We start from the raw sequence: 22435 nt of genomic DNA, 5'->3' as shown, positions 1-22435 counted from the left end.
TAAGATTATTTATTTATTTATTCTAAATAAATGTGTTGTAATAAATATAATGAATGATGTATAATAAATATATATTAAATAATATATAATAAATGTAATGAATATAATGAATGATATATAATAAATATATAATTAATATATAATAAATGTAATAAATATAATGAATAATATGTAATAAATATATATTAAATAATATATAATAAATGTAATAAATATAATGAATAATATTTAATAAATGTGTTTCCTAATAACTTATGTGACTTTAAAGAGTTTAACCAGCTGTTCCAGCTGCTGACTGACAGGAAACCAGAGAGATGGATGTTCTCAGTCAGCTGCTCTGAGCGTTCCAGCAACAACAAAGAAAAGAGAAGGTTGGAAAAACATTCAGGTCAGAGACAGAAACACAGAGCATCAGTAACACCTGAAGGGAAGAGTAACTCCAGGGATTTTATTGCATCTTTTTGTCTTTATTTAGAAGCTTTCCTGTTGTTATTCAGCTTTAAATCAGACCTTCAGGTCGTTTTCTCTGCTCTGCACTTTGGTCCAAAAAACAAGGTGTTCAGATGAGAAATAAAAGCCGAAAACATATTTTCTGCTTCAGGGTTTTTCTGTAACTTTGTGGGATGGGACGAGGAGACGGAAGCAGAATGATGAGACATAAAAGCTGAGGCTGTCAGACTGTCTGCAGGTAACAGAAACTGGTCAGCGGACCAGAGGCTGGTTCTCTGGTTCTCTGGTTCTCTGGTTCTCTGGTTCTCTGGTTCTCTGGTTCTCTGGTACTCTGGTTCTCTGGTTCTCTGGTTCTGAAACTGAGCTGGCGGTCTGATGGCGTGTCCCCGGCTTCGTGGTGTAAAACCCTCCAGAAATCAGATTTCAGATGTCTGTTGTTTTTCTGTCTCAGATTTAATCCAATGATAATCCAATAACCACAGCTCTGCAGCAGATCTGATACAGGATCAGCTTTTTTTCTTGCTCTGCGTTACATAAATGACTCGGTGAACCTGCCTGAGCCTCAAACAGGATCTTCGGCCTAAATCCACTTTGGGATTAATGTTCAATCAGAACCCAAATTAAGTCAGTTTCCATCGTGTGTCCTGAGGATGTCACGCGTCTCCAGCACGTAATTACCAGATGGTGGCGGAGGAGGAACCGTCTCCGGTCAGAGGAACCGTCTCCGGTCAGAGGAACCGTCTCCAGGCTGAGGAACCGTCTCCGGTCAGAGGAACCGTCTCCAGGCTGAGGAACCGTCTCCGGTCAGAGGAACCGTCTCCAGGCTGAGGAACCGTCTCCAGGCTGAGGAACCGTCTCCGGTCAGAGGAACCGTCTCCGGTCAGAGGAACCGTCTCCGGTCAGAGGAACCGTCTCCAGGCTGAGGAACCGTCTCCAGGCTGAGGAACCGTCTCCGGTCAGAGGAACCGTCTCCAGGCTGAGGAACCGTCTCCAGGCTGAGGAACCGTCTCCGGTCAGAGGAACCGTCTCCGGTCAGAGGAACCGTCTCCGGTCAGAGGAACCGTCTCCGGGCTGAGGAACCGTCTCCGGTCAGAGGAACCGTCTCCGGGCTGAGGAACCGTCTCCGGTCAGAGGAACCGTCTCCGGGCTGAGGAACCGTCTCCGGTCAGAGGAACCGTCTCCAGGCTGAGGAACCGTCTCCGGTCGGAGGAACCGTCTCCGGTCAGAGGAACCGTCTCCAGGCTGAGGAACCGTCTCCGGTCAGAGGAACCCTCTCCGGTCAGAGGAACCGTCTCCAGGCTGAGGAACCGTCTCCGGTCAGAGGAACCGTCTCCAGGCTGAGGAACCGTCTCCGGTCAGAGTAACCGTCTCCGGTCAGAGGAACCGTCTCCAGGCTGAGGAACCGTCTCCAGGCTGAGGAACCGTCTCCAGGCTGAGGAACCGTCTCCGGTCAGAGGAACCGTCTCCGGTCAGAGGAACCGTCTCCGGTCAGAGGAACCGTCTCCAGGCTGAGGAACCGTCTCCGGTCAGAGGAACCGTCTCCGGTCAGAGGAACCGTCTCCAGGCTGAGGAACCGTCTCCGGTCAGAGGAACCGTCTCCAGGCTGAGGAACCGTCTCCGGTCAGAGGAACCGTCTCCAGGCTGAGGAACCGTCTCCAGGCTGAGGAACCGTCTCCGGTCAGAGGAACCGTCTCCGGTCAGAGGAACCGTCTCCGGTCAGAGGAACCGTCTCCAGGCTGAGGAACCGTCTCCAGGCTGAGGAACCGTCTCCGGTCAGAGGAACCGTCTCCAGGCTGAGGAACCGTCTCCAGGCTGAGGAACCGTCTCCGGTCAGAGGAACCGTCTCCGGTCAGAGGAACCGTCTCCGGTCAGAGGAACCGTCTCCGGGCTGAGGAACCGTCTCCGGTCAGAGGAACCGTCTCCGGGCTGAGGAACCGTCTCCGGTCAGAGGAACCGTCTCCGGGCTGAGGAACCGTCTCCGGTCAGAGGAACCGTCTCCAGGCTGAGGAACCGTCTCCGGTCGGAGGAACCGTCTCCGGTCAGAGGAACCGTCTCCAGGCTGAGGAACCGTCTCCGGTCAGAGGAACCGTCTCCAGGCTGAGGAACCGTCTCCGGTCAGAGGAACCGTCTCCAGGCTGAGGAACCGTCTCCGGTCAGAGTAACCGTCTCCGGTCAGAGGAACCGTCTCCAGGCTGAGGAACCGTCTCCAGGCTGAGGAACCGTCTCCAGGCTGAGGAACCGTCTCCGGTCAGAGGAACCGTCTCCGGTCAGAGGAACCGTCTCCGGTCAGAGGAACCGTCTCCAGGCTGAGGAACCGTCTCCGGTCAGAGGAACCGTCTCCGGTCAGAGGAACCGTCTCCAGGCTGAGGAACCGTCTCCGGTCAGAGGAACCGTCTCCAGGCTGAGGAACCGTCTCCGGTCAGAGGAACCGTCTCCAGGCTGAGGAACCGTCTCCAGGCTGAGGAACCGTCTCCGGTCAGAGGAACCGTCTCCAGGCTGAGGAACCGTCTCCAGGCTGAGGAACCGTCTCCGGTCAGAGGAACCGTCTCCAGGCTGAGGAACCGTCTCCAGGCTGAGGAACCGTCTCCGGTCAGAGGAACCGTCTCCGGTCAGAGGAACCGTCTCCGGTCAGAGGAACCGTCTCCGGGCTGAGGAACCGTCTCCGGTCAGAGGAACCGTCTCCGGGCTGAGGAACCGTCTCCGGTCAGAGGAACCGTCTCCGGGCTGAGGAACCGTCTCCGGTCAGAGGAACCGTCTCCAGGCTGAGGAACCGTCTCCGGTCGGAGGAACCGTCTCCGGTCAGAGGAACCGTCTCCAGGCTGAGGAACCGTCTCCGGTCAGAGGAACCCTCTCCGGTCAGAGGAACCGTCTCCAGGCTGAGGAACCGTCTCCGGTCAGAGGAACCGTCTCCAGGCTGAGGAACCGTCTCCGGTCAGAGTAACCGTCTCCGGTCAGAGGAACCGTCTCCAGGCTGAGGAACCGTCTCCAGGCTGAGGAACCGTCTCCAGGCTGAGGAACCGTCTCCGGTCAGAGGAACCGTCTCCGGTCAGAGGAACCGTCTCCGGTCAGAGGAACCGTCTCCAGGCTGAGGAACCGTCTCCGGTCAGAGGAACCGTCTCCGGTCAGAGGAACCGTCTCCAGGCTGAGGAACCGTCTCCGGTCAGAGGAACCGTCTCCAGGCTGAGGAACCGTCTCCGGTCAGAGGAACCGTCTCCGGTCAGAGGAACCGTCTCCAGGCTGAGGAACCGTCTCCGGTCGGAGGAACCGTCTCCGGTCAGAGGAACCGTCTCCAGGCTGAGGAACCGTCTCCAGGCTGAGGAACCGTCTCCGGTCAGAGGAACCGTCTCCAGGCTGAGGAACCGTCTCCGGTCAGAGGAACCGTCTCCAGGCTGAGGAACCGTCTCCAGGCTGAGGAACCGTCTCCGGTCAGAGGAACCGTCTCCGGTAAGAGGAACCGTCTCCAGGCTGAGGAACCGTCTCCGGTCAGAGGAACCGTCTCCGGTCAGAGGAACCGTCTCCGGTAAGAGGAACCGTCTCCAGGCTGAGGAACCGTCTCCGGTCAGAGGAACCGTCTCCAGGCTGAGGAACCGTCTCCGGTCAGAGGAACCGTCTCCAGGCTGAGGAACCGTCTCCAGGCTGAGGAACCGTCTCCGGTCAGAGGAACCGTCTCCAGGCTGAGGAACCGTCTCCGGTCAGAGGAACCGTCTCCGGTCAGAGGAACCGTCTCCGGTCAGAGGAACCATGTCAGTCTGATGGTTATTCTTCAGAGCTCATCAGATTCCAGAGTCGGTTTATTTCTGAGCTTCTCAGAGTGTAACAGAACATCTAGAGCTGGGTCTCCAAACAGACGGAGAACAGGTTAGATTGTGACGGATTTTATTCTTATTTTCTCAGTTATGAACCCAGTGATCGATCACTTCGATCACTGCCTGCAGGAATGAGTCATCGGTCATGAAAGAATGCCAAACAAAGCTGTAAGTTCTGCATAAAGTCTGATAATGTAACTCAGGACAGAATAAAATGTATAAAAAAAGTGTTAAAACTCAGTTAATCCAACCTAGGACACTGTCCCATTATTAATGGAACCGAACACTAAGTGAACCTCCTGGTTCCTGGTCTGAACCTGAGAGTCTGAACCTGAGAGTCTGAACCTGAACCTCCTGCTGTGTTTCTCAGTGAACTGCCTGGACGTGCACGTGGAGAAGCATCCGGAGCGGGTGGCGCTGATCTGGGAGCGGGACGAGCCGGGCACCGAGGTGAAGGTCACCTACAGGTAGGAAGGTCTCAGAGCTGGAACACCAGTCAGAGTCCTTCAGAGTCAGAGTCAGAGTCCTTCAGAGTCAGAGTCCTTCAGAGTCAGAGTCATTCAGAGTCAGAGTCCTTCAGAGTCAGAGTCCTTCAGAGTCAGAGTCCTTCAGAGTCAGAGTCAGAGTCCTTCAGAGTCAGAGTCATTCAGAGTCAGAGTCCTTCAGAGTCAGAGTCAGAGTCCTTCAGAGTCAGAGTCAGAGTCCTTCAGAGTCAGAGTCATTCAGAGTCAGAGTCCTTCAGAGTCAGAGTCCTTCAGTCAGAGTCAGAGTCCTTCAAAGTCAGAGTCAGAGTCCTTCAGAGTCAGAGTCCTTCAGAGTCAGAGTCAGAGTCCTTCAGAGTCAGAGTCCTTCAGAGTCAGAGTCCTTCAGAGTCAGAGTCCTTCAGAGTCAGAGTCAGAGTCCTTCAGAGTCAGAGTCCTTAAGAGTCAGAGTTCTTCAGAGTCAGAGTCCTTCAGAGTCAGAGTCATTCAGAGTCAGAGTCCTTCAAAGTCAGAGTCAGAGTCCTTCAGAGTCAGAGTCCTTCAGAGTCAGAGTCCTTCAGAGTCAGAGTCATTCAGAGTCAGAGTCCTTCAGAGTCAGAGTCCTTCAGAGTCAGAGTCTTTCAGAGTCAGAGTCATTCAGAGTCAGAGTCCTTCAGAGTCAGAGTCATTCAGAGTCAGATTCCTTCAGAGTCAGAGTCATTCAGAGTCATTCAGAGTCCTTCAGAGTCAGAGTCCTTCAGAGTCAGAGTCCTTCAGAGTCAGAGTCCTTCAGAGTCAGAGTCAGAGTCCTTCAGAGTCAGAGTCCTTCAGAGTCAGAGTCATTCAGAGTCAGAGTCAGAGTCCTTCAGAGTCAGTCAGAGTCCTTCAGAGTCAGAGTCATTCAGAGTCAGAGTCCTTCAGAGTCAGAGTCCTTCAGAGTCAGAGTCAGAGTCCTTCAAAGTCAGAGTCAGAGTCCTTCAGAGTCAGAGTCCTTCAGAGTTAGAGTCATTCAGAGTCAGAGTCCTTCAGAGTCAGAGTCCTTCAGATTCAGAGTCCTTCAGAGTCAGAGTCCTTCAGAGTCAGAGTCCTTCAGAGTCAGAGTCAGAGTCCTTCAGAGTCAGAGTCCTTCAGAGTCAGAGTCAGAGTCCTTCAGAGTCAGAGTCATTCAGAGTCAGAGTCCTTCAGAGTCAGAGTCCTTCAGAGTCAGAGTCCTTCAGAGTCAGAGTCCTTCAGAGTCAGAGTCAGAGTCCTTCAGAGTCAGAGTCAGAGTCCTTCAGAGTCAGAGTCATTCAGAGTCAGAGTCCTTCAGAGTCAGAGTCAGAGTCCTTCAGAGTCAGAGTCATTCAGAGTCAGAGTCCTTCAGAGTCAGAGTCCTTCAGTCAGAGTCAGAGTCCTTCAAAGTCAGAGTCAGAGTCCGTCAGAGTCAGAGTCCTTCAGAGTCAGAGTCAGAGTCCTTCAGAGTCAGAGTCCTTCAGAGTCAGAGTCCTTCAGAGTCAGAGTCAGAGTCCTTCAGAGTCAGAGTCCTTAAGAGTCAGAGTTCTTCAGAGTCAGAGTCCTTCAGAGTCAGAGTCATTCAGAGTCAGAGTCCTTCAAAGTCAGAGTCAGAGTCCTTCAGAGTCAGAGTCCTTCAGAGTCAGAGTCCTTCAGAGTCAGAGTCATTCAGAGTCAGAGTCCTTCAGAGTCAGAGTCCTTCAGAGTCAGAGTCTTTCAGAGTCAGAGTCATTCAGAGTCAGAGTCCTTCAGAGTCAGAGTCATTCAGAGTCAGATTCCTTCAGAGTCAGAGTCATTCAGAGTCATTCAGAGTCCTTCAGAGTCAGAGTCCTTCAGAGTCAGAGTCCTTCAGAGTCAGAGTCAGAGTCCTTCAGAGTCAGAGTCCTTCAGAGTCAGAGTCATTCAGAGTCAGAGTCCTTCAGAGTCAGAGTCATTCAGAGTCAGATTCCTTCAGAGTCAGAGTCATTCAGACTCATTCAGAGTCCTTCAGAGTCAGAGTCCTTCAGAGTCAGAGTCCTTCAGAGTCAGAGTCAGAGTCCTTCAGAGTCAGAGTCCTTCAGAGTCAGAGTCATTCAGAGTCAGAGTCCTTCAGAGTCAGAGTCAGAGTCCTTCAGAGTCAGTCAGAGTCCTTCAGAGTCAGAGTCATTCAGAGTCAGAGTCCTTCAGAGTCAGAGTCCTTCAGAGTCAGAGTCAGAGTCCTTCAAAGTCAGAGTCAGAGTCCTTCAGAGTCAGAGTCCTTCAGAGTCAGAGTCCTTCAGAGTTAGAGTCATTCAGAGTCAGAGTCCTTCAGAGTCAGAGTCCTTCAGAGTCAGAGTCCTTCAGAGTCAGAGTCCTTCAGAGTCAGAGTCAGAGTCCTTCAGAGTCAGAGTCCTTCAGAGTCAGAGTCAGAGTCCTTCAGAGTCAGAGTCATTCAGAGTCAGAGTCCTTCAGAGTCAGAGTCAGAGTCCTTCAGAGTCAGAGTCATTCAGAGTCAGAGTCCTTCAGAGTCAGAGTCCTTCAGAGTCAGAGTCCTTCAAAGTCAGTCAGAGTCCTTCAGAGTCAGAGTCATTCAGAGTCAGAGTCCTTCAGAGTCAGAGTCAGAGTCATTCAGAGTCAGAGTCCTTCAAAGTCAGAGTCAGAGTCCTTCAGAGTCAGAGTCCTTCAGAGTCAGAGTCCTTCAGAGTCAGAGTCATTCAGAGTCAGAGTCCTTCAGAGTCAGAGTCCTTCAGAGTCAGAGTCTTTCAGAGTCAGAGTCATTCAGAGTCAGAGTCCTTCAGAGTCAGAGTCATTCAGAGTCAGATTCCTTCAGAGTCAGAGTCATTCAGAGTCATTCAGAGTCCTTCAGAGTCAGAGTCCTTCAGAGTCAGAGTCCTTCAGAGTCAGAGTCAGAGTCCTTCAGAGTCAGAGTCCTTCAGAGTCAGAGTCCTTCAGAGTCAGAGTCATTCAGAGTCAGAGTCCTTCAGAGTCAGAGTCATTCAGAGTCAGATTCCTTCAGAGTCAGAGTCATTCAGAGTCATTCAGAGTCCTTCAGAGTCAGAGTCCTTCAGAGTCAGAGTCAGAGTCCTTCAGAGTCAGAGTCCTTCAGAGTCAGAGTCATTCAGAGTCAGAGTCCTTCAGAGTCAGAGTCAGAGTCCTTCAGAGTCAGTCAGAGTCCTTCAGAGTCAGAGTCATTCAGAGTCAGAGTCCTTCAGAGTCAGAGTCCTTCAGAGTCAGAGTCAGAGTCCTTCAAAGTCAGAGTCAGAGTCCTTCAGAGTCAGAGTCCTTCAGAGTCAGAGTCCTTCAGAGTTAGAGTCATTCAGAGTCAGAGTCCTTCAGAGTCAGAGTCCTTCAGAGTCAGAGTCCTTCAGAGTCAGAGTCCTTCAGAGTCAGAGTCAGAGTCCTTCAGAGTCAGAGTCCTTCAGAGTCAGAGTCAGAGTCCTTCAGAGTCAGAGTCCTTCAGAGTCAGAGTCCTTCAGAGTCAGAGTCAGAGTCCTTCAGAGTCAGAGTCAGAGTCATTCAGAGTCAGAGTCCTTCAGAGTCAGAGTCCTTCAGAGTCAGAGTCCTTCAAAGTCAGTCAGAGTCCTTCAGAGTCAGAGTCATTCAGAGTCAGAGTCCTTCAAAGTCAGAGTCAGAATCCTTCAGAGTCAGAGTCCTTCAGAGTCAGAGTCATTCAGAGTCAGAGTCTTTCAGAGTCAGAGTCCTTCAGAGTCAGAGTCTTTCAGAGTCAGAGTCATTCAGAGTCAGAGTCCTTCAGAGTCAGAGTCAGAGTCCTTCAGAGTCAGTCCTTCAGAGTCAGAGTCATTCAGAGTCATTCAGAGTCCTTCAGAGTCAGAGTCCTTCAGAGTTAGAGTCATTCAGAGTCAGAGTCCTTCAAAGTCAGAGTCAGAGTCCTTCAAAGTCAGAGTCATTCAGAGTCAGAGTCCTTCAGAGTCAGAGTCCTTCAGAGTCAGAGTCCTTCAGAGTCAGATTCCTTCAGAGTCAGAGTCATTCAGAGTCATTCAGAGTCCTTCAGAGTCAGAGTCCTTCAGAGTCAGAGTCAGAGTCCTTCAGAGTCAGTCCTTCAGAGTCAGAGTCATTCAGAGTCATTCAGAGTCCTTCAGAGTCAGAGTCCTTCAGAGTCAGAGTCCTTCAGAGTCCGATTCATTCAGAGTAATTCAGAGTCATTCAGGGTCAGAGTCCTTCAGAGTCAGAGTCAGGGTCAGAGTCCTTCAGAGTCAGAGTCCTTCAGAGTCAGAGTCATTCAGAGTCAGATTCCTTCAGAGTCAGAGTCATTCAGAGTCATTCAGAGTCCTCCAGAGTCAGAGTCAGAGTCCTTCAGAGTCAGAGTCAGTGTCCTTCAGAGTCAGAGTCAGAGTCCTTCAGAGTCAGTCCTTCAGAGTCAGAGTCATTCAGAGTCATTCAGAGTCCTTCAGAGTCAGAGTCCTTCAGAGTCAGAGTCCTTCAGAGTCAGAGTCCTTCAGAGTCCGATTCATTCAGAGTAATTCAGAGTCATTCAGGGTCAGAGTCCTTCAGAGTCAGAGTCAGGGTCAGAGTCATTCAGAGTCAGATTCCTTCAGAGTCAGAGTCCTTCAGAGTCAGAGTCCTTCAGAGTCAGAGTCATTCAGAGTCAGAGTCCTTCAGAGTCAGAGTCAGAGTCCTTCAGAGTCAGTCAGAGTCCTTCAGAGTCAGAGTCCTTCAGAGTCAGAGTCCTTCAGAGTCAGAGTCAGAGTCCTTCAAAGTCAGAGTCAGAGTCCTTCAGAGTCAGAGTCCTTCAGAGTCAGAGTCCTTCAGAGTTAGAGTCATTCAGAGTCAGAGTCCTTCAGAGTCAGAGTCCTTCAGAGTCAGAGTCCTTCAGAGTCAGAGTCCTTCAGAGTCAGAGTCAGAGTCCTTCAGAGTCAGAGTCCTTCAGAGTCAGAGTCAGAGTCCTTCAGAGTCAGAGTCATTCAGAGTCAGAGTCCTTCAGAGTCAGAGTCAGAGTCCTTCAGAGTCAGAGTCATTCAGAGTCAGAGTCCTTCAGAGTCAGAGTCCTTCAGAGTCAGAGTCCTTCAAAGTCAGTCAGAGTCCTTCAGAGTCAGAGTCATTCAGAGTCAGAGTCCTTCAGAGTCAGAGTCAGAGTCATTCAGAGTCAGAGTCCTTCAAAGTCAGAGTCAGAGTCCTTCAGAGTCAGAGTCCTTCAGAGTCAGAGTCCTTCAGAGTCAGAGTCATTCAGAGTCAGAGTCCTTCAGAGTCAGAGTCCTTCAGAGTCAGAGTCTTTCAGAGTCAGAGTCATTCAGAGTCAGAGTCCTTCAGAGTCAGAGTCATTCAGAGTCAGATTCCTTCAGAGTCAGAGTCATTCAGAGTCATTCAGAGTCCTTCAGAGTCAGAGTCCTTCAGAGTCAGAGTCCTTCAGAGTCAGAGTCAGAGTCCTTCAGAGTCAGAGTCCTTCAGAGTCAGAGTCCTTCAGAGTCAGAGTCATTCAGAGTCAGAGTCCTTCAGAGTCAGAGTCATTCAGAGTCAGATTCCTTCAGAGTCAGAGTCATTCAGAGTCATTCAGAGTCCTTCAGAGTCAGAGTCCTTCAGAGTCAGAGTCAGAGTCCTTCAGAGTCAGAGTCCTTCAGAGTCAGAGTCATTCAGAGTCAGAGTCCTTCAGAGTCAGAGTCAGAGTCCTTCAGAGTCAGTCAGAGTCCTTCAGAGTCAGAGTCATTCAGAGTCAGAGTCCTTCAGAGTCAGAGTCAGAGTCCTTCAAAGTCAGAGTCAGAGTCCTTCAGAGTCAGAGTCCTTCAGAGTCAGAGTCCTTCAGAGTTAGAGTCATTCAGAGTCAGAGTCCTTCAGAGTCAGAGTCCTTCAGAGTCAGAGTCCTTCAGAGTCAGAGTCCTTCAGAGTCAGAGTCAGAGTCCTTCAGAGTCAGAGTCCTTCAGAGTCAGAGTCAGAGTCCTTCAGAGTCAGAGTCCTTCAGAGTCAGAGTCCTTCAGAGTCAGAGTCAGAGTCCTTCAGAGTCAGAGTCAGAGTCATTCAGAGTCAGAGTCCTTCAGAGTCAGAGTCCTTCAGAGTCAGAGTCCTTCAAAGTCAGTCAGAGTCCTTCAGAGTCAGAGTCATTCAGAGTCAGAGTCCTTCAAAGTCAGAGTCAGAATCCTTCAGAGTCAGAGTCCTTCAGAGTCAGAGTCATTCAGAGTCAGAGTCTTTCAGAGTCAGAGTCCTTCAGAGTCAGAGTCTTTCAGAGTCAGAGTCATTCAGAGTCAGAGTCCTTCAGAGTCAGAGTCAGAGTCCTTCAGAGTCAGTCCTTCAGAGTCAGAGTCATTCAGAGTCATTCAGAGTCCTTCAGAGTCAGAGTCCTTCAGAGTTAGAGTCATTCAGAGTCAGAGTCCTTCAAAGTCAGAGTCAGAGTCCTTCAGAGTCAGAGTCCTTCAAAGTCAGAGTCATTCAGAGTCAGAGTCCTTCAGAGTCAGAGTCCTTCAGAGTCAGAGTCCTTCAGAGTCAGATTCCTTCAGAGTCAGAGTCATTCAGAGTCATTCAGAGTCCTTCAGAGTCAGAGTCCTTCAGAGTCAGAGTCAGAGTCCTTCAGAGTCAGTCCTTCAGAGTCAGAGTCATTCAGAGTCATTTAGAGTCCTTCAGAGTCAGAGTCCTTCAGAGTCAGAGTCCTTCAGAGTCCGATTCATTCAGAGTAATTCAGAGTCATTCAGGGTCAGAGTCCTTCAGAGTCAGAGTCAGGGTCAGAGTCCTTCAGAGTCAGAGTCCTTCAGAGTCAGAGTCATTCAGAGTCAGATTCCTTCAGAGTCAGAGTCATTCAGAGTCATTCAGAGTCCTCCAGAGTCAGAGTCAGAGTCCTTCAGAGTCAGAGTCAGTGTCCTTCAGAGTCAGAGTCAGAGTCCTTCAGAGTCAGTCCTTCAGAGTCAGAGTCATTCAGAGTCATTCAGAGTCCTTCAGAGTCAGAGTCCTTCAGAGTCAGAGTCCTTCAGAGTCAGAGTCCTTCAGAGTCCGATTCATTCAGAGTAATTCAGAGTCATTCAGGGTCAGAGTCCTTCAGAGTCAGAGTCAGGGTCAGAGTCATTCAGAGTCAGAGTCCTTCAGAGTCAGAGTCATTCAGAGTCAGATTCCTTCAGAGTCAGAGTCATTCAGAGTCATTCAGAGTCCTTCAGAGTCAGAGTCCTTCAGAGTCAGAGTCCTTCAGAGTCAGAGTCAGAGTCCTTCAGAGTCAGAGTCCTTCAGAGTCAGAGTCATTCAGAGTCAGAGTCCTTCAGAGTCAGAGTCAGAGTCCTTCAGAGTCAGAGTCATTCAAAGTCAGAGTCCTTCAGAGTCAGAGTCCTTCAGAGTCAGAGTCCTTCAGAGTCAGAGTCCTTCAGAGTCAGAGTCAGAGTCCTTCAGAGTCAGAGTCCTTCAGAGTCAGAGTCATTCAGAGTCAGAGTCCTTCAGAGTCAGAGTCAGAGTCCTTCAGAGTCAGAGTCAGAGTCCTTCAGAGTCAGAGTCATTCAGAGTCAGAGTCCTTCAGAGTCAGAGTCAGAGTCCTTCAGAGTCAGAGTCAGAGTCCTTCAGAGTCAGAGTCATTCAGAGTCAGAGTCCTTCAGAGTCAGAGTCCTTCAATCAGAGTCAGAGTCCTTCAAAGTCAGAGTCAGAGTCCTTCAGAGTCAGAGTCAGAGTCCTTCAGAGTCAGAGTCCTTCAGAGTCAGAGTCCTTCAGAGTCAGAGTCCTTAAGAGTCAGAGTTCTTCAGAGTCAGAGTCCTTCAGAGTCAGAGTCCTTCAGAGTCAGAGTCCTTCAAAGTCAGAGTCAGAGTCCTTCAGAGTCAGAGTCCTTCAGAGTCAGAGTCCTTCAGAGTCAGAGTCCTTCAGAGTCAGAGTCATTCAGAGTCAGAGTCCTTCAGAGTCAGAGTCCTTCAGAGTCAGAGTCTTTCAGAGTCAGAGTCATTCAGAGTCAGAGTCCTTCAGAGTCAGAGTCATTCAGAGTCAGATTCCTTCAGAGTCAGAGTCAGAGTCCTTCAGAGTCAGAGTCCTTCAGAGTCAGAGTCATTCAGAGTCAGAGTCCTTCAGAGTCAGTCAGAGTCCTTCAGAGTCAGAGTCATTCAGAGTCAGAGTCCTTCAGAGTCAGAGTCCTTCAGAGTCAGAGTCAGAGTCCTTCAAAGTCAGAGTCAGAGTCCATCAGAGTCAGAGTCCTTCAGAGTCAGAGTCCTTCAGAGTTAGAGTCATTCAGAGTCAGAGTCCTTCAGAGTCAGAGTCCTTCAGAGTCAGAGTCCTTCAGAGTCAGAGTCAGAGTCCTTCAGAGTCAGAGTCCTTCAAAGTCAGTCAGAGTCCTTCAGAGTCAGAGTCATTCAGAGTCAGAGTCCTTCAAAGTCAGAGTCAGAGTCCTTCAGAGTCAGAGTCCTTCAGAGTCAGAGTCATTCAGAGTCAGAGTCCTTCAGAGTCAGAGTCCTTCAGAGTCAGAGTCCTTCAGAGTCAGAGTCTTTCAGAGTCAGAGTCATTCAGAGTCAGAGTCCTTCAGAGTCAGAGTCAGAGTCCTTCAGAGTCAGTCCTTCAGAGTCAGAGTCATTCAGAGTCATTCAGAGTCATTCAGAGTCCTTCAGAGTCAGAGTCCTTCAGAGTTAGAGTCATTCAGAGTCAGAGTCCTTCAAAGTCAGAGTCAGAGTCCTTCAGAGTCAGAGTCCTTCAAAGTCAGAGTCTTTCAGAGTCAGAGTCCTTCAGAGTCAGAGTCCTTCAGAGTCAGAGTCCTTCAGAGTCAGATTCCTTCAGAGTCAGAGTCATTCAGAGTCATTCAGAGTCCTTCAGAGTCAGAGTCCTTCAGAGTCAGAGTCCTTCAGAGTCAGAGTCAGAGTCCTTCAGAGTCAGTCCTTCAGAGTCAGAGTCATTCAGAGTCATTCAGAGTCCTTCAGAGTCAGAGTCCTTCAGAGTCAGAGTCCTTCAGAGTCCGATTCATTCAGAGTAATTCAGAGTCATTCAGGGTCAGAGTCCTTCAGAGTCAGAGTCAGGGTCAGAGTCCTTCAGAGTCAGAGTCCTTCAGAGTCAGAGTCTTTCAGAGTCAGAGTCATTCAGAGTCAGAGTCCTTCAGAGTCAGAGTCATTCAGAGTCAGATTCCTTCAGAGTCAGAGTCATTCAGAGTCATTCAGAGTCCTCCAGAGTCAGAGTCAGAGTCCTTCAGAGTCAGAGTCAGTGTCCTTCAGAGTCAGAGTCAGAGTCCTTCAGAGTCATTCAGAGTCCTTCAGAGTCAGAGTCCTTCAGAGTCAGAGTCCTTCAGAGTCCGATTCATTCAGAGTAATTCAGAGTCATTCAGGGTCAGAGTCCTTCAGAGTCAGAGTCAGGGTCAGAGTCCTTCAGAGTCAGAGTCATTCAGAGTCATTCAGAGTCATTCAGGGTCAGAGTCCTTCAGAGTCAGTGTCCTTCAGAGTCAGAGTCCTTCAGAGTCAGTGTCCTTCAGAGTCAGAGTCCTTCAGAGTCAGAGTCCTTCAGAGTCAGAGTCATTCAGAGTCAGAGTCCTTCAGAGTCAGAGTCATTCAGAGTCAGAGTCTTTCAGAGTCAGAGTCATTCAGAGTCAGAGTCCTTCAGGGTCAGAGTCCTTCAGAGTCAGAGTCCTTCAGAGTTAGAGTCATTCAGAGTCAGAGTCCTTCAAAGTCAGTCAGAGTCCTTCAGAGTCAGAGTCAGAGTCCTTCAGAGTCAAGAGTCAGAGTCCTTCAGAGTCATAGTCATTCAGAGTCAGAGTCCAGAGTCAGAGTCCTTCAGAGTCAGAGTCCTTCAGAGTCAGAGTCCTTCAGAATCAGAGTCCTTCAGAGTCAGAGTCCAGAGTCAGAGTCCTTCAGAGTCAGAGTCAGAGTCCAGAGTCAGAGTCCTTCAGAGTCAGAGTCAGAGTCCAGAGTCAGAGTCCTTCAGAGTCAGAGTCCTTCAGAGTCAGAGTCCTTCAGAGTCAGACTCCTTCAGAGTCACAGTCCTTCAATCAGAGTCATTCAGAGTCAGAGTCCTCCAGAGTCAGAGTCCTTCAGAGTCAGAGTCCTTCAGAGTCAGAGTCATTCAGAGTCAGAGTCCTTCAGAGTCACAGTCCTTCAGAGTCAGAGTCATTCAGAGTCAGACTCCTTCAGAGTCACAGTCCTTCAATCAGAGTCATTCAGAGTCAGAGTGCTTCAGAGTCAGTCAGAGTCAGAGTCCTCCAGAGTCAGAGTCCTTCAAAGTCAGAGTCCTTCAGAGTCAGAGTCATTCAGAGTCAGAGTCCTCCAGAGTCAGAGTCCTCCAGAGTCAGAGTCCTCAAGAGTCAGAGTCCTCCAGAGTCAGAGTCATTCAGAGTCAGAGTCCTTCAGAGTCACAGTCCTTCAGAGTCAGAGTCCTTCAGAGTCAGAGTCCTTCAGAGTCAGAGTCATTCAGAGTCAGAGTCCTTCAAAGTCAGAGTCAGAGTCCTTCAGAGTCAGAGTCCTCCAGAGTCAGAGTCCTTCAGAGTCAGAGTCATTCAGAGTCAGAGTCCTTCAGAGTCACAGTCCTTCAGAGTCAGAGTCATTCAGAGTCAGACTCCTTCAGAGTCACAGTCCTTCAATCAGAGTCATTCAGAGTCAGAGTGCTTCAGAGTCAGTCAGAGTCAGAGTCCTCCAGAGTCAGAGTCCTTCAGAGTCAGAGTCCTTCAGAGTCAGAGTCATTCAGAGTCAGAGTCCTTCAGAGTCAGTGTCCTTCAGAGTCAGAGTCCTTCAGAGTCAGAGTCCTTCAGAGTCAGAGTCATTCAGAGTCAGAGTCCTTCAGAGTCAGAGTCCTTGAGAGTCAGAGTCATTCAGAGTCAGAGTCTTTCAGAGTCAGTCATTCAGAGTCAGAGTCCTTCAGGGTCAGAGTCCTTCAGAGTCAGAGTCCTTCAGAGTCAGAGTCCTTCAGAGTCAGAGTCCTTCAGAGTCAGAGTCCTCCAGAGTCAGAGTCCTTCAGAGTTAGAGTCATTCAGAGTCAGAGTCCTTCAAAGTCAGTCAGAGTCCTTCAGAGTCAGAGTCAGAGTCCTTCAGAGTCAAGAGTCAGAGTCCTTCAGAGTCAGAGTCATTCAGAGTCAGAGTCCAGAGTCAGAGTCCTTCAGAGTCAGAGTCCTTCAGAGTCAGAGTCCTTCAGAGTCAGAGTCCTCCAGAGTCAGAGTCATTCAGTCAGAGTCCTTCAGAGTCACAGTCCTTCAATCAGAGTCCTTCAGAGTCAGAGTCCTTCAGAGTCAGAGTCATTCAGAGTCAGAGTCCTTCAAAGTCAGAGTCAGAGTCCTTCAGAGTCAGAGTCCTCCAGAGTCAGAGTCCTTCAGAGTCAGAGTCCTCCAGAGTCAGAGTCCTTCAGAGTCAGAGTCATTCAGAGTCAGAGTCCTTCAGAGTCACAGTCCTTCAGAGTCAGAGTCATTCAGAGTCAGACTCCTTCAGAGTCACAGTCCTTCAATCAGAGTTATTCAGAGTCAGAGTGCTTCAGAGTCAGTCAGAGTCAAAGTCCTCCAGAGTCAGAGTCCTTCAGAGTCAGAGTCCTTCAGAGTCAGAGTCATTCAGAGTCAGAGTCCTTCAGAGTCAGTGTCCTTCAGAGTCAGAGTCCTTCAGAGTCAGAGTCCTTCAGAGTCAGAGTCCTTCAGGGTCAGAGTCCTTCAGAGTCAGAGTTCGTCAGAGTCAGAGTCCTTCAGAGTCAGAGTCCTTCAGAGTCAGAGTCCTTCAGAGTCAGAGTCCTTCAGAGTCAGAGTCCAGAGTCAGAGTCCTTCAGAGTTAGAGTCATTCAGAGTCAGAGTCCTTCAAAGTCAGTCAGAGTCCTTCAGAGTCAGAGTCAGAGTCCTTCAGAGTCAGAGTCATTCAGAGTCAGAGTCCAGAGTCAGAGTCCTTCAGAGTCAGAGTCCAGAGTCAGAGTCCTTCAGAGTCAGAGTCCTCCAGAGTCAGAGTCCTCCAGAGTCAGAGTTTTTCAGAGTCAGAGTCCTTCAGAGTCACAGTCCTTCAGAGTCAGAGTCATTCAGAGTCAGACTCCTTCAGAGTCACAGTCCTTCAATCAGAGTCATTCAGAGTCAGAGTGCTTCAGAGTCAGTCAGAGTCAGAGTCCTCCAGAGTCAGAGTCCTCCAGAGTCAGAGTCCTTCAGAGTCAGAGTCCTTCAGAGTCAGAGTCATTCAGAGTCAGAGTCCTCCAGAGTCAGAGTCCTCCAGAGTCAGAGTCCTCCAGAGTCAGAGTCATTCAGAGTCAGAGTCCTTCAGAGTCACAGTCCTTCAATCAGAGTCCTTCAGAGTCAGAGTCCTTCAGAGTCAGAGTCATTCAGAGTCAGAGTCCTTCAGAGTCAGAGTCCTTCAGAGTCACAGTCCTTCAGAGTCAGAGTCATTCAGAGTCAGAGTCCTTCAGAGTCACAGTCCTTCAATCAGAGTCCTTCAGAGTCAGAGTCCTTGAGAGTCAGAGTCATTCAGAGTCAGAGTCTTTCAGAGTCAGTCATTCAGAGTCAGAGTCCTTCAGGGTCAGAGTCCTTCAGAGTCAGAGTCCTTCAGAGTCAGAGTCCTTCAGAGTCAGAGTCCTTCAGAGTCAGAGTCCTCCAGAGTCAGAGTCCTTCAGAGTCAGAGTCATTCAGAGTCAGAGTCCTTCAAAGTCAGTCAGAGTCCTTCAGAGTCAGAGTCAGAGTCCTTCAGAGTCAAGAGTCAGAGTCCTTCAGAGTCAGAGTCATTCAGAGTCAGAGTCCAGAGTCAGAGTCCTTCAGAGTCAGAGTCCTTCAGAGTCAGAGTCCTTCAGAGTCAGAGTCCTCCAGAGTCAGAGTCATTCAGAGTCAGAGTCCTTCAGAGTCACAGTCCTTCAATCAGAGTCCTTCAGAGTCAGAGTCCTTCAGAGTCAGAGTCAGAGTCCTTCAGAGTCAGAGTCCTCCAGAGTCAGAGTCCTTCAGAGTCAGAGTCCTCCAGAGTCAGAGTCCTTCAGAGTCAGAGTCATTCAGAGTCAGAGTCCTTCAGAGTCACAGTCCTTCAGAGTCAGAGTCATTCAGAGTCAGACTCCTTCAGAGTCACAGTCCTTCAATCAGAGTTATTCAGAGTCAGAGTGCTTCAGAGTCAGTCAGAGTCAGAGTCCTCCAGAGTCAGAGTCCTTCAGAGTCAGAGTCCTTCAGAGTCAGAGTCATTCAGAGTCAGAGTCCTTCAGAGTCAGTGTCCTTCAGAGTCAGAGTCCTTCAGAGTCAGAGTCCTTCAGGGTCAGAGTCCTTCAGAGTCAGAGTTCGTCAGAGTCAGAGTCCTTCAGAGTCAGAGTCCTTCATAGTCAGAGTCCTTCAGAGTCAGAGTCCAGAGTCAGAGTCCTTCAGAGTTAGAGTCATTCAGAGTCAGAGTCCTTCAAAGTCAGTCAGAGTCCTTCAGAGTCAGAGTCAGAGTCCTTCAGAGTCAACAGTCAGAGTCCTTCAGAGTCAGAGTCATTCAGAGTCAGAGTCCTTCAGAGTCAGAGTCCTTCAGAGTCAGAGTCCTTCAGAGTCAGAGTCCTTCAGAATCAGAGTCCTTCAGAGTCAGAGTCCAGAGTCAGAGTCCTTCAGAGTCAGAGTCAGAGTCCAGAGTCAGAGTCCTTCAGAGTCAGAGTCAGAGTCTAGAGTCAGAGTCCTTCAGAGTCAGAGTCCTTCAGAGTCAGAGTCCTTCAGAGTCAGAGTCCTTCAGAGTCAGACTCCTTCAGAGTCACAGTCCTTCAATCAGAGTCATTCAGAGTCAGAGTGCTTCAGAGTCAGTCAGAGTCAGAGTCCTCCAGAGTCAGAGTCCTCCAGAGTCAGAGTTTTTCAGAGTCAGAGTCCTTCAGAGTCACAGTCCTTCAGAGTCAGAGTCATTCAGAGTCAGACTCCTTCAGAGTCACAGTCCTTCAATCAGAGTCATTCAGAGTCAGAGTGCTTCAGAGTCAGTCAGAGTCAGAGTCCTCCAGAGTCAGAGTCCTCCAGAGTCAGAGTCCTTCAGAGTCAGAGTCCTTCAGAGTCAGAGTCATTCAGAGTCAGAGTCCTCCAGAGTCAGAGTCCTCCAGAGTCAGAGTCCTCCAGAGTCAGAGTCCTCCAGAGTCAGAGTCATTCAGAGTCAGAGTCCTTCAGAGTCACAGTCCTTCAATCAGAGTCCTTCAGAGTCAGAGTCCTTCAGAGTCAGAGTCATTCAGAGTCAGAGTCCTTCAGAGTCAGAGTCCTTCAGAGTCACAGTCCTTCAGAGTCAGAGTCATTCAGAGTCAGAGTCCTTCAGAGTCACAGTCCTTCAATCAGAGTCCTTCAGAGTCAGAGTCATTCAGAGTCAGAGTCATTCAGAGTCAGAGTCCTTCAGAGTCAGAGTCCTCCAGAGTCAGAGTCCTCCAGAGTCAGAGTCATTCAGAGTCAGAGTCCTTCTGAGTCACAGTCCTTCATTCAGAGTCCTTCAGAGTCAGAGTCATTCAGAGTCAGAGTCCTTCAAAGTCAGAGTCAGAGTCCTTCAGAGTCAGAGTCCTCCAGAGTCAGAGTCCTTCAGAGTCAGTCATTCAGAGTCACAGTCCTTCAGAGTCACAGTCCTTCAGAGTCAGAGTCATTCAGAGTCAGACTCCTTCAGAGTCACAGTCCTTCAATCAGAGTCATTCAGATTCAGAGTGCTTCAGAGTCAGTCAGAGTCAGAGTCCTCCAGAGTCAGAGTCCTTCAGAGTCAGAGTCCTTCAGAGTCAGAGTCATTCAGAGTCAGAGTCCTCCAGAGTCAGAGTCATTCAGAGTCAGAGTCCTCCAGAGTCAGAGTCCTCCAGAGTCAGAGTCCTCCAGAGTCAGAGTCCTCCAGAGTCAGAGTCCTTCAGAGTCACAGTCCTTCAATCAGAGTCCTTCAGAGTCAGAGTCAGAGTCATTCAGTCAGAGTCCTCCAGAGTCAGAGTCCTCCAGAGTCAGAGTCCTCCAGAGTCAGAGTCCTCCAGAGTCAGAGTCATTCAGAGTCAGAGTCATTCAGAGTCAGAGTCATTCAGAGTCAGAGTCCTTCAGAGTCACAGTCCTTCAATCAGAGTCCTTCAGAGTCAGAGTCAGAGTCATTCAGTCAGAGTCAGAGTCTTCCAGAGTCAGAGTCCTTCAGAGTCAGAGTCTTTCAGAGTCATAATGCTAAATTCCAATCAGACTGAGTTATTAAGTGAATGTAGACACCTTAATCTGACTAAGAACTGGATCGGATCGGATTCAGACCCCGAGATAACTGGGTTGAAAGTCACACTAAACCTGCTTGTAGACGCTGAAGCACGTGGTGAATCAGACTTTGCGTTCTGCGCATGCTCCAGATGTTTTCCCGGGGTCGTGACCCGGAAGTCAAAGGAGACGATATTCCTGTTGTTGTCGCCGTCAGAAAGAAACAAACAACGCGATGGAGAATGCTCCGTTGGGCATCGAGTTTGTGCAACAAGCAGCTCATCACAGACCAAATGTAGAGGGACGTAGCTTCACCTGGCTCTGCGTTCTCCATCTTTCTCCAATGCCTGAGTTTGTTGTTGTTGTTGGTGGTGAAGAGGTCAACAGGAAGTGGCTCTATTAGCAACAGCTGGAATGGGTACAGCGCCACCTATCATACCGGGGTATGACACACTTTGTGCCTCTGATCCCATTCATTCACCGCCATATATCCAAGGAGAATTACCCTTAATAACTCATTCTGATTGTAATTTAGCCAATAATCTGATCCTTTCAGGGCCATGTGACCCAATGGGCTGTTTACAGGTTATAAAAGTGACCGTTTTATGACTAATAACTCTTAATAAAGGTTATTTTATTCTGTAATTTGGGATGGTTTGAGGATGACGATGTCTTCTTCCCTCAGAGAGCTGCTGGAGACAACCTGCCGGCTCGCCAACACTTTAAAGACCCACGGGATTGGCAGGGGGGACAGGGTGGCCATCTACGTGCCCGTGTCCCCGCTGGCCGTGACGGCCATGTTGGCGTGCGCCCGCATCGGCGCCGTGCACACTGTGGTGTTCGCCGGCTTCAGCTCCGAGGCACTGGCAGGACGGATCCAGGATGGTGAGTCCAGCTGGTTCTCTGCTCAGTAACGGGGGGTCTGTCTGTGGGGGTCGGCTCGGTTAGCTGGGGTTAGAGTCCAAACACAGGACACCCAGACCAGGAAGAGCCCAAACCAGACCAGGAAGAGCCCAAACCAGACCAGGAAGAGCCCAAACACGGGACACTCAGACCAGGAAGAGCCCAAACCAGTCCAGGAAGACCCCAAACACGGGACACCCAGACCAGGAAGACCCCAAACACGGGACACCCAGACCAGGAAGAGTCCAAACCAGACCAGGAAGACCCCAAACACGGGACACCCAGACCAGGAAGAGTCCAAACCAGACCAGGAAGACCCCAAACCAGACCAGGAAGAGCCCAAACACGGGACACTCAGACCAGGAAGACCCCAAACACGGGACACCCAGACCAGGAAGAGTCCAAACCAGACCAGGAAGACCCCAAACCAGACCAGGAAGAGCCCAAACACGGGACACTCAGACCAGGAAGAGCCCAAACCAGTCCAGGAAGACCCCAAACACAGGACACCCAGACCAGGAAGAGCCCAAACATGGGACATCCAGACCAGGAAGTCCAAACACAGGACACCCAGACCAGGAAGTCCAAACACGGGACATCCAGACCAGGAAGAAATCTCCATCAGAACCAGAACCAGGAACGATCTGCCTGGACCAGCTGGGGGCTGAGAGGACAGGAAAGAGGGGACAACAAGCAGCGTAACACCAGGCCAGGGACACCTGCTGAGAGAGAGAAACACAAGTTAATGACAACAATGTCACATGATAGTTCTCACCAGAACTGTTGACTAAATCAGTTGAAAAAGTCAGATGAGCAGGTCATGATAAATGTGTTGCTCAGAGTCAGAAAGCAGTCTGAGGCGAACAGTCACATCCAGCAGCTGAATGTGAGCAAAGTTTAACATTGAGAACAGAATAATTAACAAAGCTGCCATAAACCTCTGTGCCTGAGGGAGGATGTTCGGGGATGAAGGCTGATTTTATCACCAAACTCTGAGTAACCTTACAGCTTTACAGCCGCGAGTCCAAAGGTTCGTCCAGCGCCTGAAAGCCAGCTGCAGAAGTCCGGCCGTTCACTGCTCACCTCATCATCAAGTCACTTTGAACTCAGAAACACCGAAACTTCTGTTTCAGCTGCTTCCATCAGCAGAATATTTGCTGAAACCCACAAAGTAAAGTTCTGTTGTTCAGGCTTTAATTGGGATAAATATTCTAAAACATATGAAATAAGCTCGTTGTGTCGTAGAGCTGAAGCAGAAACAGGAGTCCCAGAATTGATCCCTGAGGAACTCCTTCATATGAACACGTCTCTTTTCTTTATCTTTATGTGTGTGTGTGTGTGTGGCAGCTCAGTGTAAAGCCGTGATCACCTGTAATCAAGGTGTGAGAGGAGGCCGGCTCATCGAGCTCAAAGCCACCGTGGACGCTGCCGTGAAGAACTGTCCCTCCATCCAACACGTCTTCGTCTCTCAGAGGACCGAAAAGCCTGCAGTGATGGGAGAGCTGGACGTCCCGCTGGAGGAGGTGGGGCACCCGATCAATATACCAGATCGATACACCCGATCGGTACACCAGATCGATACACCAGATCAATACAGATCAGTACACCAGATCGATACAGATCGTTACAGATCGGTACAGATCGGTACAGATTGGTACACCAGATCGATACAGATAGGTACAGATTGGTACAGATCCGTACACCAGATCGATACAGATCGGTACAGATCGATACAGATCGATACAGATCGCTACAGATCGATACAGATCGGTACAGATTGGTACACCAGATTGATACAGATTGGTACAGATCGATACAGATCGATACAGATCGGTACAGATCGATACAGATCGATACAGATCGATACAGATCGGTACAGATCGATACAGATCGATACAGATCGGTACAGATCGGTA

General features: G+C 49.8%; 1 protein-coding gene across 1 annotated transcript in view; it reads left to right on the top strand.

The window, feature by feature from the left end:
- The window catches only part of acss1 (acyl-CoA synthetase short chain family member 1), a 56158-nt gene that overhangs the window by 1432 nt on the left and 32291 nt on the right, over positions 1–22435 (top strand). The window contains exons 2-4 of the mRNA XM_075473669.1: positions 4627–4723; positions 20302–20501; positions 21867–22042. Coding sequence (XP_075329784.1) covers positions 4627–4723; positions 20302–20501; positions 21867–22042 — 473 coding nt within the window. The remainder of the gene's footprint in view (positions 1–4626; positions 4724–20301; positions 20502–21866; positions 22043–22435) is intronic.

This window comes from Odontesthes bonariensis, chromosome 2 (genome assembly GCF_027942865.1).
Source record: "Odontesthes bonariensis isolate fOdoBon6 chromosome 2, fOdoBon6.hap1, whole genome shotgun sequence".
Lineage (NCBI taxonomy): Eukaryota > Metazoa > Chordata > Actinopteri > Atheriniformes > Atherinopsidae > Odontesthes > Odontesthes bonariensis.
The sequence above is the reverse complement of the archived record's forward strand: the minus strand, read 5'-3'. Positions and strand labels throughout refer to the sequence as shown.